At 57.3% G+C, this 14141-nt stretch overlaps 2 protein-coding genes across 2 annotated transcripts in view; both read right to left on the minus strand.

Moving 5' to 3' along the window:
- MYH6 (myosin, heavy chain 6, cardiac muscle, alpha) overlaps positions 1 to 3939 on the minus strand; it is a 26691-nt gene extending 22752 nt beyond the window's left edge. Inside the window, exons 1-8 of the mRNA XM_010831299.1 lie at positions 3682 to 3939; positions 2344 to 2487; positions 1955 to 2111; positions 1831 to 1858; positions 1446 to 1557; positions 1100 to 1192; positions 395 to 458; positions 25 to 123 (exon numbers count right to left, since the gene is read on the minus strand). Coding sequence (XP_010829601.1) covers positions 25 to 123; positions 395 to 458; positions 1100 to 1192; positions 1446 to 1557; positions 1831 to 1858; positions 1955 to 2111; positions 2344 to 2487; positions 3682 to 3882 — 898 coding nt within the window. The 5' untranslated portion in view covers positions 3883 to 3939. The remainder of the gene's footprint in view (positions 1 to 24; positions 124 to 394; positions 459 to 1099; positions 1193 to 1445; positions 1558 to 1830; positions 1859 to 1954; positions 2112 to 2343; positions 2488 to 3681) is intronic.
- A 4957-nt stretch (positions 3940 to 8896) lies between these two features.
- MYH7 (myosin, heavy chain 7, cardiac muscle, beta) overlaps positions 8897 to 14141 on the minus strand; it is a 21963-nt gene continuing 16718 nt past the window's right edge. Inside the window, exons 31-41 of the mRNA XM_010831412.1 lie at positions 14052 to 14140; positions 13302 to 13485; positions 12960 to 13125; positions 12710 to 12834; positions 11841 to 12149; positions 11411 to 11614; positions 11164 to 11289; positions 10797 to 11072; positions 9794 to 9889; positions 9559 to 9693; positions 8897 to 9031 (exon numbers count right to left, since the gene is read on the minus strand). Of these exons, the coding sequence (XP_010829714.1) occupies positions 9014 to 9031; positions 9559 to 9693; positions 9794 to 9889; positions 10797 to 11072; positions 11164 to 11289; positions 11411 to 11614; positions 11841 to 12149; positions 12710 to 12834; positions 12960 to 13125; positions 13302 to 13485; positions 14052 to 14140 (1728 nt within the window). The 3' untranslated portion in view covers positions 8897 to 9013. The remainder of the gene's footprint in view (positions 9032 to 9558; positions 9694 to 9793; positions 9890 to 10796; positions 11073 to 11163; positions 11290 to 11410; positions 11615 to 11840; positions 12150 to 12709; positions 12835 to 12959; positions 13126 to 13301; positions 13486 to 14051; position 14141) is intronic.

The raw sequence follows: 14141 nt of genomic DNA on the forward strand, positions 1-14141 counted from the left end.
GCAGGGACCTCTGACAGGGCTCACCCAACAGCTCTGGCTTCTTGTTGGACAGGATCTGGTAGAAGATGTGGTAGTTCCTCTCAGCCTTCAGCTGGAAGATCACCCGGGACTTCTCCAGGAGATCTGGAGTAGGAGAGGCGGGGGGAGGGCAGGTGGGAAGGAAGAGAACCAATCAGCGAAAGGGTGGAGGTCAGGGGAGAAAGGTTGTCATGACAAGTGGAGAGAGACAGGGGAAGACTGGGTTTAAAGAGAAAAGAATGATAAAGCCGGGAGACTTTATCTAAAGTCAGAGACAGGAGATGGAGGGGAAATGTCGACAGAAGATGGCACCCAGCGAGGAGTGAAGGCAGAGGTGAAGGACTCGAGGAGGGGGCCAGGCTCCCTGCATACTCACAGGTCTCTATGTCTGCAGAAGCCAGCTTTCCAGTGGCTCCAAAGTGGATCCTGATGAATTTTCCCTGGGGGTAGATGGGACAAAGAGTGAGGGAGGGGGCTAGAAGAGACAGATGGAAATCCTGGACCTCAGTGCAATCCAGAATGCCCTGGATGGTTTTGGAAATGTAAATGATTTCCCTGGAGCCCCAGTTTAGTACCATAAACAAAATAGAATGCATCCTGTTTGTGCCTCTGATATGCTCTCACATCATCCTCCCAATAACCAGCAAGGTAGAGACTACTACCTCGGTCTCACAGATGAAGGACCTGGGGCTCAGAGAGGGTTGGGAACTTGCTAGACAGATGGAAGGCTGGGGAATTGGCTCAAAAGCCCTGCTGTCCTCCTTCCAGCTCTTCCACTTACAGCGTGGAAGAGCTTTGGGAACAGTCATAAAAAAAATATAGAATGTGACCGAAGTCAGCCCAATGACTTGGTTCTGCAACGAACAGCTCTGGTGGCTCTGGGTCTCTTTTCTTGAGTTCTCAGAACTCAGGGGCCAGGTTGAGTAGGGAGGGTTTGAGTGTGCATGTGTGTTACTTGATATCCCAAAACCAAATGCAGGATGGTCAGCCACGTGTGGAGACTGTTGGCAAAACTGCACCTCCACCCCCTTTTTTCATCAATGCTGCATGAAGCCTGTGGGCAGTGGTCAGGTGCACTCACGAAGCGGGAGGAGTTGTCATTCCTGACGGTCTTGGCGTTGCCGAAGGCCTCCAGGGCGGGGTTGGCCTGGATGATCTGGTCCTCCAGGGTGCCCTGCAGAGGGGGCAGAGCGTGGGGCTTCACCTCCAGGTGGTGCTGGGGAGGGTGGGGGTGGAGTGGGATGGACTGCTGGTGGTCTGCAGCTCGAGAGGGCCATATTCAGACCTCAGAGCATGTCTCCTGCCGGGAAGGTCTCGGGCACTGGGCTCAGGGATGCTGTCTGCACTGTTCCCCAGGGCAGGGCTAGGGGTCATCTGGTCAGCCTGCCCCCTAACCCCCTCTGTTGAGCCTGCAGCCCACCTCATACCTTGTTTGCATTGACATTGTCCTTCTTGCCACGGTCACCTATGGCTGCGATGCTGGCAAAGTACTGGATGACACGTTTTGTGTTCACAGTCTTCCCTGCCCCGGATTCTCCACTGGAGGCAACAGGGACCCATCAGAACCCAGATTCCCAGTTTTCCATTTGAAGCTCAACACTGCACCCTCTTCCCTCAGAGTACCAGCCATCGAATCTCCTCCCCCAGGGCCTAGCTCCTTGCAGAATCTGCCCATCACCGTAGGTCACTCTGGCTCTCCTCAGAGAGCCCAGCTCCTGGCAACCACAGCCTTCAACCATCTCTAGCACCCCAGGAATCAGCCTCGGCCTCCCCCACACCAGGCCCCTCTGTGGATGGGTGCTGCTCACTCACGTGATGAGGATGGACTGGTTATCTCGATCTGGAAGAGAAAAGAGGAGAGGCAGAGGGGTCAGGGCTCAGGGCCTCAGTCTATGGTGTCGGGCTGAGGGGCCACATGTCAGGGCCGCCAGCCCACCTGTCAGCATGTACTGGTAGGCGTTGTCGGAGATGGAAAAGATGTGGGGAGGAGCCTCGCTCCTCTTCTTGCCCCGGTAGGCGGCCACCACCTCGGCATTGTACACGGGCAGCCACTTGTAGGGGTTGACGGTGACGCAGAAGAGGCCTGAGTAGGTCTGAAACAAGAGACAGGGCAGTCACGAGAAGTTGGAGGGGAGAGCCTGGGATGGGCGTGGTGCTAGGCAGAGGCGTCCCTGGTTATGCCAGCTGGCTCCTGTCTTCCTGCAGCTAACCAGGGATTGGGAGGGAGCAGAGGGAGAGTTCCAGTCCCCTCCCCTTGAGAAAGTTGCCCTGGCCGACTTTGGACCCCGTGCAGAAGACTCCCCGCCGTGTGTAGGGCGCACTCACATAGATCATCCAGGCTGCGTATCGCTCTTTGAGGTTGAAAAGCACAGCAGGCTCGTGCAGGAAGGTCAGCATGGCCATGTCCTCGATCTTGTCGAACTTGGGCGGGTTCTGCTGCAACACCTCGTCCTCCTTCACGGTCACCGTCTGTGGAGGCGAGGGGCAGTAGGACAGACATTTCTTCCAGGACCCTCTCTAGACTTGCCCACTTACCTCCTCCCAGAACACAGGCTGTGACCTGGCCTTGTTCCCCTGGCTCTTTTCTCATAGTGCCTGGGCCCTACCCCATAGCTTCCTATGACGCCAGATAATTTACCTTCCTGCTCTCTGTCCCTTCTTATGGATTGCCCTAGAGTCCCTGTGTCTTGCCAGTTCCCCAGACTCTGCCCATGAGCATCACCTTTCAGTCCCTCCCTGAGGGTCTGGGGGCAGAAGCTCTCTGATCTTACCCTGACTCTTGGGGGCATGCTTGAGGGCATCAATTGCTAAGGGCAAACCTTGCTGCTGCTGGAGAAACATCTCACCCATCTACGCTACACTCTTCACTGGTCACTGTCAAATGGTTTGACTGCCACTGGCCAGTTTGTCATGCCCTTGCATCATGAGATCCTGTGAGTAGGTATTCCAGCACTTTTTTTACAGTGGAGCAAATGATCAATGATTTGTCAGTATATGGTGGCTGCTAGTGGCAGAGTTGGGGTCATAGTTAAAGTCCCCAGTGGTTGTGGCCTGTTACTGCACACCTCAAGGGGACGAGACAGTCAGCCAGTGTAGACAGTCGGACTCGTAGACAGTCAGTCTACCGGGCACACGGTTCAGAGCCACTGCTGTTGACTGGTGGCAGTTCTCACAGCTGGCATGAGGGACCAGGGACTGTGGGCTTCTGAGTGCTAGTCGTCAGCCCTGGACTGAGCATTCTGCTCAAGAGTTCCTGCTTTGTTGTTCATCTGTAAATTTGCTCTTGGTATGGTTGGGGTGCACTGGGGAGAGTTGGTCCGTGGAGAAAACTAAGGCACAGAGTGGAGGGATGCAGGTTTGAGAAGGGAGCTTCATTTGATGCGGTCTGTGCCCTCTTTAGCTACATAACCCATCTGGGGAGGAAACCAGCTGGGGTTCCCTGCCTGCAGCATCCTCCCTGGCAAGGGGTGGGCATCCCTGGGGTGGCCTTGTTACACTTGCTCAGATCCAACAAGAATGGTCAGTTCTCACTCAGATGCTGGGCCACTTGAGGGGAGATCGTCCTGAGCCCCCGCTGGCTTTGGCTCTTTTCCAGAGCCCCTCAGCTGCCACTGCACATGGCTCCACCCCTGCACCCACCACCCTGTGCTGTGTCCCACGCACCTTGCCAGTCTCTGTCTCGGCAGTGATCTTGCCTCCCTCCCGCGACAGGATCTTGGCCTTGACAAACTCCTCCTTGTCATCTGGCACGAAGCACTCGGTGCGGATGTCGAAAGGCCGTGTCTGGGCCTCCAGTCGCTCCCTCTCTGACTTGCGGAGGTACTGGGCTGCCGCCCCAAAATCGGCCATCTGGGCATCGGTCATCTTGTCGTTCCTCTGCGGCCGAGACAGGAGGGCCCAGGCCTCAGTGGTGGCCTTGCCCTCTGCAGTCCCCATTCCCTGCCCCATCTCCTCACCACCTGGGTCCTGTCACTCCCACCTCCCCAGCTGAGAAGCACCTGGCCTGCCTCCAGCCCTCTCTCGTCCTCTGATATGAGGCTGAAGGGAAATCTGTGAGGGGTTTGCGTGGGGTGGAACGGACTGGAGATTGCTAAGGCAAGGTGCTGAGCCACTCAGAGGAGAGACAGGGTCCCCTGGTCCAGCAACCTGGCTTCCAGGAGAAAATTGGGGTGATTCTCACCTGGTGACCTCTTCACAGAGAATCCTGAAGACCCTGGACCATGAGCCACAGAGGTACAGCCGGGCAGAGAGAAGAAGAGACAAGGAGAATGAAGAACAAGGGAGGCAGCCCATGGGGAGAAGTAACCTGCGAGTCTCAAGCCAGAGAGTCAACCGAGCGGGACAGACTTGAAAGGGGCAGTCAGGGGCAGGTGAGAGGCAGAGAGACAGGAAAGAAAGGATGCAGAGTTGGTAAAAGTGCAAGGAGTTGGGTGTGGAATCTGCGTTTGAAACAGAGAGATGCAAGGAGATTAGAACACACAGCCAAGAGGGGCAGGAAGAGAGACAGACCAGGAAGTGTGATAGTGACACGTGCTGACAAAAACCAAGAGGAAAAATAAAACTGAGCCACCCGTGGCCGATTCATGTTGATGTATGGCAAGAACCACCACAATATTGTAACCATCCTCCCTTTGAAAAAAAAAAAACAAAAAACTGGACTGCAAGAGGGAAGCCATCCAAGGAAGGACAAAGGGGAAGAAAGCGTACGGAAGAGACGAAAGCCGGGGAGGCCATGCCGGTAGAAGAAAAGAGGGTTCTGGTTTTCCCCTGGGAACCTCCCCTCCGTCGGGGGCAACTTCCCAGGGCTGGAGCAAGAACCCTCGGGCCTCTGACTGATCTCAGCCCATTCCCTTTGAGATGGGGGCTCCCACCCTGAGCCCCGTACTTACCTGGTTCAGAGGAGTGTCAGTCTGTCCTTGGAGCGCGCTCCTTTATATTTTGCTGCCCCCACCCCCTGCCTAAATTTGGAGTCCTTCCGGAGGGACCCTCCCTTCCACCTCTCTCTCCTCCCAGCCCCTCCTCCCTTGATCCCTTGGCTCTGGAGGTGACAAGAGGACACCCGGGGCCTCCAGATTTGCCCATGAAAGGTCTGTTGCCCCAGCCCCTCTGGCTCCAGGGCCTTTTTTTAGTCCTTGGGCACATTCCTCCCCTCCAAAGGACTGATGGGCAGATAGTGGCAAGACAGGACTTCTCACACCACCTCCCCGCCGCCCCCTCATCAAGCCCTTACCTTGGTTATTTTTAATCTGAAGGGGGAGTTGAGCACACGGGGTGAGGGCCACCTTCTCCTGCAGACCAGAGGCTTGTCCCCTGTCTCCCAGCTACAGGCTCCCCTCCTCCTTTCCTCCCTGGCCTGTCCTCACATGGCCCCAGGCTGGGAGCAACTCCCCACCCTCTCTGGACCTGGAGCCCCATGGTGCTGGGGCCTGGCAGCTGGAGCCAGGATGCCCAGGGAGGGGCTCCACTGCCCGGGTCCTTGACTCAGTTTCCCTTTGTCAGGAAAAGAATTTCGTGCTGCCCTCTCTGTGTGTTCCCCTGTCTGCAGGCAGGTGTCCTCCTGGGAACGTGAGGTTGCATTACGTTAGGGACACACCCGGAGCCCCCAGCCCCTCCCCAATGCTCCTGATACAGTGGCCACTGTCTGACCTGTCAAGCAGAAGACGGAGTTCCCCCATGCCACCATGGCAGATGTGCACGCAGACCCGCAGTCCAGCAATCTACTGTCCAGACTTGACCACCACGGGTCCATGCCCAGTCTTAACACACACATGAGGGTTTTCCACACTTACATACTTCAGTTTGCAGATTTTCCTCTGCATTGTTTTGCACACCCAAACACACATTTGCACGTAGATGCTTTTACCCTTCACTGCCATCCTCTGCTCCCATGTGGGATGGGAAGGGGGTGGGAGAGGCGTTAATCCCTGGGGCCTGAGGCAGGAGGGGTGAGGGTGGCGGTGTTCCCTTCCGCCTCCCTGGGCTGCCAGAGGGTGCAGGTGCTGCTGAGGCTGGCTGGGGCCCTGGCAATCCCCGGGATTTACACCAGCTGGGCCCCAAGCTTGGCATTCCACAGGGTGGGGGCTCTGCAGTCAGCTCCCGTCTTCCCAGGTAGAACCCTGGTGTCACCTCTCAACCCTCGTGGGGCTCATACTCACATGTCCTTCTTGGTGGGTGTCCCCAAGCGCCCCAGGCCCTCGTGGCCCCCTCCCCGCCTCCAGTGATGCCACCTCTCAGAGGCAGTAGCCGTGCCTGTTATGACTAAGTGGACATTGTGTTCAGGAAACAAAGCCAGACTCCGCTGCCCTGGCTTTCCCTACACCCTCACACCCAGGAACATGCTCCCAAGCTCCCCCTCCCAAACTATCTCCTGTCGCCTCTCAATATAGCTCTAGAGTGTGGAGGTGGGTAGGACGACTTCTCTGCTTTCCACCAATTATGTGGTCTCTCCCCCATGGTCTCCAACTCCCTAGGGCCCTCCACTGCCCCATTGTTGGACTCAGGAATACACATCTGTCTCCAGGGGACTTGTACCCTATATCCACGTCCTTGGGGGGATCCTAGTCAACCCCACATTCCCATCTCCTGCAGGTGCATATGCCAACTCATTTCCCCCTGGCATGAAAGCTACTTGTCCCCATCTCCAGGTCACTCGAGGACCTAGTACGCAAGCTGGGGGTTTAGTCTGCAGTCCAGTGCGTCACTGCCTAGTACCCATTGCCCTGGGGACATGATAAGGGGCTGGGAACATCAGGTCAGGCTTGGTCAGAACCAGGTGACAAAGACTAGGCTTTGTCCTCAGGGAACCCTATGTCCTGAGCGAGCCAGACTGGGTATAGATGGAGTCGGGGGGTGGTGAGGGGTAGACAGGCGGTTCCCACTGTCTCCTATGGAAGGGGGAAGAAGGGAGGGCTTAACACGGTTCCAGGGTTCTGCCCCACCCGTCTCGTCTAGTTTGCCATCCTCTCCCTATCCTAGCCCCCTCTCACATCCATCCCTACTCTCTGTCCTCCCGAAGCAGCTCCTCATTCTGCTAGGAGTCCTGGAGGGTGAACGTGCCGGTTGGACACTCCTGCCGCAGGTAAGGGGCCGAGGAGAGAAGCCCTGCTTTTGCCTGGCTCCCTGTATGTCTGTCCTTCTCTGGGTCTGTCTCCCTTCCCCTCTGCCTGGTTCCCTGTCTCAAAGCTGGACCTGGGCTCCCGTTCTCCCTGGCTCCATATTTCTGCCCATTGCACCGTCTGACATGCCTGTATTTCCACACGTCTCTGCCTTTCTCTGAGCCCAGCCTCTGCTCACCCTCTGCTTGTCCCATCTTAGCCTGCACATCCTGCTCCTGGGTCTTCATCACTCTTCTTGAACCTAACCGTTCTCCGCTTTCCTGATTTTGCCGGCATCTGAGGGTGACCCAGGATTCTTTCCTGTGACCAGTACCACACCCTTGGCTCTTCCGGCTTCTCTATCCAAGGCTCGCCCTCTCTGTCTCCTCTCCCATCCCCTCTCAGCACCCTCCTTTGGTGGCCTGTCTGCTGCGTGGTCGCTGGCTGTTCTCTCTGCCTGTTTTCTGCTCTGGAAGCTTGGATTCTCTGAGTATCCCCTGCATCTCCCTTTTCACACGTGTCCCTGTTTCCTCCACTTATTTCCTCATTGTTCTCCAAGTCTTTCCTAAGAAGATTGGTGCTAGGCAGGGAAAGTGGAGGAGGATGTGAAGAGAAAGATGGGACAGCCTGTGGGTCTTTCAAGGGCACCCAACTCACTTCCTCTATATTTTCTCTCTGTTCGTTTCCTTGTTCACCATCCTCCATGTTCTTGAACTTTCTCCCTCTCTCTCCACTGCCCACCTGCTTAGGACTTTCCTTTTTCCTTCCCTGTTGCCCTTCTTTCCTCTTCCTCTCCTCCCTGGAACGGGCACTTACTCTAGCTGCTGCATTGGGAGCTCAGAGCCCTGAGGGGCTGGGAGTGGCCATGTGTAGCACATTGGGAAGGATTCAGGCCAGGGCCTCCTCAGCCCCCATGCTCTGTGGTCCAGGCCTTCCCTAAGCAGCCCAGGTGTGGCAGTGAGTCTGGGGGAGGTGGAAGACTGGGCTTGTTTAGTTGAGAGGGAGCTTACTCCTCTACTTTCCAGCCCTCTGGTGATCCTCCTCAGCCCTTCTTTCCCCAGGGTCCTGCTCATCGTGACTCTTCCCTCATTTGCCTGCCTCCCCCTCAGATGACCTGCTCTAAATGGGCCAAAGAACCTCCATCTTCCAGCAATACCAAAAGCTATGGTAGGAAGTAATGAGGGAGAAGAATAGAGTGTCTTGGACCACGGGCCAGGTCCCAGGAGGAGATGGGAGGTGGGCTGGAGTGCAGTTCTCCTGGTCATGATGGGAAGGTAGTTGGAGACAGTGGAGGCTGTGTCTGGAAGGGGGAGGAGCTACGGGTGAAAGTCCTGTGCCCTCTCAGACACTCACCTCGGATGGGGCCTGGGGGCTCATTACTCTAAGTGGGTCATGCCTTGGAGGGCACCCTCACACACTAAACCTCCTCCCCATGGCCCAGCCCGGGTACTGTCAGCAGTGAGGGGCGGTGTTGATCAGATCAGGGGCGTAGGTCAACACAGATGGGCTCACATGCTCTGGGAGAGCTTTAAGGGCTTCTCTAAATCTCCTGTAACCCCCAGGGTCTCTGGGCCAGGGAGAGGGCTGACGGGAGAGGTGTCATCTGCTGAGGAGGTGACAGGAGACCATGGCAGTGCTACACCAAGGATGCTCGGAGCCTCCCAGGCTCCCCAGGGAGGCCTCCTGGGTGTGGCCTCCTCCCCTGGAGCCCCCCTCCCCGTCCCGTGGTCATGTCCTCGTGTTCCTGTGGCTGGCAGGCTGTGAAGAAGAGTCTAGAGGCAGGATCTCACTTCAAGGAAAATTGCTTTATTCTGCTTCTTCCAAAGGGGCAGCTCTCCAGGCTCCGGGACTGGGAGCTTCAGTTGCACCCTCAGGATGGGGCAGACCAAGATGTGGCACGGCTACTCCTCATTCAAGCCCTTTGGGAAGGAAGCACAGTCCACACTAGCTCCAGAGAGGTGGGTGTTGGGCAGGGATGGGCACTGAGGTGGGGAGTACCACAGTGTGGCCTGAGGGAGGCCCCGAGGTGGTGGGAGATGGGTCCTAGGGGTCAGTGTGGAAGGGAGGGCTCTGGAGGGAAGGGCCCTGGGCTTAGATGGAGGGATGCTGCCTCAACAAGGACAAGGTCCTCTGGGACGTACATCTTAGGTGGGAGTTACAAGACTGAAGGCCTAAAGCAGGTGGAAGAGAAGTGGAAATAGCAGTTGGGGGAAGATGGGACACACTAAATGTGTGTCAATTAGGGTTTCTGCTGACCACCATAGGGCTGGGAATCACAAAATCATTGAAAGTGAGAGCGGGAAGAACCTTAGAAATCATGGAGGACTGAGTTACCTCACCTCTGGGGCTGTGGGGTTCGGGTGCAGTAGTATGTGAAGGGGAGGAATCCTGGTGTGAGGGGCTATGTCTGAGGGGCTGAGGGGTTGCTGCCGTGGGGGAAACCCACCTTGGTGCCGATGTCACGGCTCTTGGCCCGCAGCTTGTTGACCTGGGATTCAGCGATGTCCGCCCGTTCCTCTGCCTCGTCCAGCTCGTGCTGCACCTTGCGGAACTTGGACAGGTTGGTGTTGGCCTGTTCCTCCTGTGGGGGTTCAGGGTGATGGGAGGATGAGGTGAGGAGCCAGGGTTATGAGACTGCCTGGTCCCCTCCTCCAGGCCTGGGCCCCAGCAGGATCACTCACCGCCTCCTCAGCCTGGCGCTTGTAGGCCTTGACCTTCAGCTGCAGCTTGTCCACCAGGTCCTGCAGCCGCAGCAGGTTCTTCCTGTCTTCCTCAGTCTGGGGGTCATGGGGAAGGGGGTGGGCAGCAGTGAGTATGGCATGGTCATAAGAAGCAGTATGGCCCTTCCTGCATTCATCGGCTTTACCCTGAAGGTAATATCCTGACCCAATTCAACTTTCTGATCCTCACCAAACACTTGTGTTCTCCTTACAATTTCTTACCAAAAAACATATACATACTTTTAATAGTATGTGCCAAGAAAGAGTCTAGGGAGCTGATGGGCCTCCTGAAATTGTACACAAAATTGTGCATGGGCCTTGTTCTGGAAGTGGGCCCTGGGGGTCCTGGGGCCCCAGGGAGGATAAACCCAGCATGAGCTGGCAGGAACTCTGGGACTGCAGGCCTGATGGGACTTCCTGGACTGCTGGGAAATGACATAGACTTGATCTAGGTTAAGGACAAGTATGCATAGAGGGATGGCGACTTTCTGGACTGGAATGGAAACAAAATCTAACTGATAGTCTGATTCTGGAAAACACCGTGAAAGCTAAAGTCTATGCTTCCCAGAGTAACTGAAAAGTTCTGAGATTCACTCCAATGGCTTTGGTGTATTTTGGTGGTGATGATGCCAGGCTAAGATTTGGCTACATATTTGCTTTCTGGTCATCTGTGCTGGGTGAGCTCTGCTGGAGCTCCGGGTGTGTGCTGAAGGGACAGGTTGATGGTGAATGTTGATGGGGAGCTTGAAGGCCAGAAGGCTCAGAGACTGCCCCCTGAGCCAGGGGGTATTCAGGGTAAAACAGGGCTGGGCAGAGTAGAAACAGGGTAGCCATAGGCTGTACTCCGGCTCTTTGCCCTCTAAGAGGCTAAGAGAGAACACTTCATCCCTCTGGGGTGGTTGTCACTCTGGCTTCGGGCCATGATGCAGAAGGCCCGGTCCGGGAGCAGCTGCTGGGCCCGCACCTGGTACGTGAGCTCCTTGATGCGCCGCTCGCTCTTCCTCATGCCCTTGACCGACTCCGCATTGCGCTTCTGCTCAGCCTCCAGCTCATTCTCCAGCTCCCGCACCCGGGCTTCCAGCTTCTGCAGCTGCTTCTTGCCGCCCTTGAGGGCGATCTGCTCCGCCTCGTCCAGCCGGTGCTGCAGGTCCTTGATGGTCTGCTCCATGTTCTTCTTCATGCGCTCCAGGTGCGCACTGGTGTCCTGCTCCTTCTTCAGCTCCTCCGCCATCATGGCGGCCTGCACACGGGAGAGAAGTGATACTCGGTCTAAGTCTTCCAGCCCAAGAAAACCCTGGCTTGGTGTAGGCAGGCCAGGCAGGGGGACTCACATCCGTGATGGCCTTCTTGGCCTTCTCCTCGGCATTCCTGCACTCCTGCACCGCCTCCTCCACTTCAGTCTGAAGCTGGGACAGGTCTGCCTCCATCTTCTTCTTCTGGTTGATGAGGCTGGTGTTCTGAGGGTTGGGGTGGGCAGAGCAGGAAAAGCAGCATTGAGCATCCACGCATGTCTCCTGAAACTCACCTGCAGAGACCTGCCTGTGCTCCACTCTGGGACTGCCCTAGGGCGCTGCTCACCTGGGAGTGCAGCAGCTGCACCCGCTCGCTGGTCTCGATCAGCTCCTGCTCCGCCAGCTTCCGGGACCGCTCTGTCTGCTCCACCACGGCCCGCAGCTCCTCCAGCTCGGCCTGCAGCAGGTTGTTACGCCGCTCCACGATGGCGATGTTCTCCTTCAGGTCGTCGTTGGCACGGACCGCGTCGTCCAGCTGGATCTGGGTGTCCTGTGCATCAGGAGAGTTGGCATGAGAGAGGGAGTTGAGCTCAACACATCAGAAGGCTGTTAGCTGAACTGGATGCTGCAGTGAGCCTGTGGTGGTGGCTCGGGCAGGGCCTGTGGGAGGGGTCAGTGATGGCCCAGGGGCAGGAGGGAGCTGGTGCTGTGATGATGGGATGCCACTGCCCCTCTCTGGATGAGGCAACTTCCTGCTTCCAAAAGTCACCGTGTACCTTCAGTAAGCTCTGGAGGCTCTTGACTTGCTTCTGGGCCTCGGCGGCCAAGCGGTTGGCATGGCTGAGCTGGATTTCCATCTCGTTGAGGTCACCCTCCATCTTCTTCTTCACCCGCAGGGCCTCGTTGCGGCTGCGCGTCTCCGCGTCCAGGGAGGTCTGCAGCGAGTCCACCACCCGCAGGTGGTTGCGCTTGGCCTGCTCCATCTCCTCGTCCTTCTCTGCCAGCTTCCGCTCCATCTCTGCCTTGATCTGGTTGAACTCCAGCTGGGCCCGGAGGATCTTGCCCTCCTCGTGTTCCAGGGAGGCCTGGAGGGGGTTGGGAAGAGAAGGTGTGAGGCAGTCAGGGCACAGGATGGGGCCAGGGCGCTGTCCATGAATCGTGAATACAAAGTGAGCTCAAGAGTGGTGTAAGTGGTTCAGTCAAAGAAGCAGGAGGAGGAAGAAGAAAAGAGAACTTGAAAGGAAAAAAAAAAAAGGCCTAAGAGAAGGTGATTCAGGCTCTCACAGAGGAGAGTGAGCTATAAAGACAAAGAAGAAAATGAAGAGAGTGGTGTTGCCAAGGAAACAGAGGCAATCAGGCACAGAATGTAAAAGCTCAAAAGAGGGAGGCAGAGGTGAAAAGAGGGGGAGTGAAACAGGAAATCTTCTCTAAGACGTAATAGGTAAAATGTGTGAAGGGAAGTGAGTGACCAGTTCGTTTGTTCGTTCCACAATATTTGTTGAGTGCCTACTAAGTGTCAGGCACTGTTCTAGGCTCTGAGGGTGGACCCGTGAACAAAAGAACGGGGAGATGAGAACAGGGACCATAGCCTAGTCCTCAGCTTCTTCTCCCACCCCTTGCACCTCCTCCACTTCTGTGTGCGCACCTCGGCCTCCTCCAGGGCCGACTGCAGCTCCAGCTTCTCGGCCTCCAGCTGCTTGCGGACCTTCTCCAGCTCGTGGATGGTCTTGCCACTGGAGCCCAGCTGCTCAGTCAGGTCGGAGATCTCCTCTGTGGGAGGGGTGGGCGGCTCAGTCGGGGGCTGCCTGCTCCAGGGCGGGAAGGCCTCGAGGAGCTGCGGGGCGGCGCCACGTGCGGACCCTCTCTGCCCCGCCCCTCCCGGCCCGCGCCCGCACCCTGCAGATTCTTGTTCTCGCGCTTGAAGGTCTCCAGATGCTCCAGGGACTCCTCGTAGGCGTTCTTGAGCTTGAAGAGCTCGGTGCTGAGGGAGCGCGCCTCCTTCTGCGAGGACTCCAGCTCCGACTGCGACTCCTCGTACTTTTGCTTCCACTCGGCCAGGATCTGCGGGGACCCAACGGACGGAAGAGGCTCAAGGGGCAGCCCCAGCCCCACCTCCGGGACCCAGGTGCCCCTCCTAGGCCCAGCCTCCCCTAGCCTCAGCCTCCTGGGGGGATGTTCCTGACTCCCGCCTGCCGGCCTGCTCTGTCGCCTGGCTGTGGCCCGCAGCCTGGGCCCACCTTGTCGAAGTTCCTCTGCTTCTTGTCCAGGGCGGCGGCGGCCGCATTGGAGCGCTCGACGTCCACCATCAGGTCCTCGATCTCGTTCTGCAGGCGGTGCTTGGTCTTCTCCAGCGAGGAGCACTTGGCGTTGACGGCCTCGACGGCCTCCTCGGCGTCCTGCAGCCGCTGGGCCAGCTTCTTCCTAACCGTGTTGGTGAGGGCCGGGGAGTAGTGGTGGGAGAGGGTGGGAAGGATGGAGGGTGTGGATTTGGACAAGGGGAAACATGGTGAGTCTTGTGGAAAACAGTCTTCGAAAACTCAGAAGTGTTGTTGGGGAAGCCTGAGGACAGGCCCAGGGGCAGAAAACAAGGCAGTTGGAGAGTCTGGGGGACAGGGTGTGAAGACCCACGGCGCCCAGGGGGCCTTCTGTGAGGCAGCCCTCCCACCTTGGCCAGCCTCTAGGCTTGCAGACTTGGAGGACACATGCAGTCCCAGCACCCCCTTTCTCACCTGCCATGGCACCCTGCCCCAGGTGGGTGCACTCTGCCCTCAGACAAACCTTTTGTTCGTCTTATATTCGGATGAGAAACATAACGCGAGCAAAAAGCTTCCCTGAGAGGAGAAGGAGGTGGGGCCGGGGCAGGGTCCTCTGCATTGTCAAAAGCTAGCTAAGCATCCATCCCCGCAGCCGGCCCCAGGGAGCAGTGGGCTGGGCTGCGGCCTGCTGACACAGGGGCCCCTGCCAGAGACAGGCTGCCCGGGACTCACTTGGCCTCCTCCAGCTCCTCCGTCCTCTGGATGGCGTCCGTCTCGTACTTGGTCCTCCACTGGGCCACCTCTGAGTTGGCCTTGGACAGG

This window comes from Bison bison, unplaced genomic scaffold (assembly GCF_000754665.1).
Source record: "Bison bison bison isolate TAMUID 2011002044 unplaced genomic scaffold, Bison_UMD1.0 scf7180017864526, whole genome shotgun sequence".
NCBI lineage: Eukaryota > Metazoa > Chordata > Mammalia > Artiodactyla > Bovidae > Bison > Bison bison.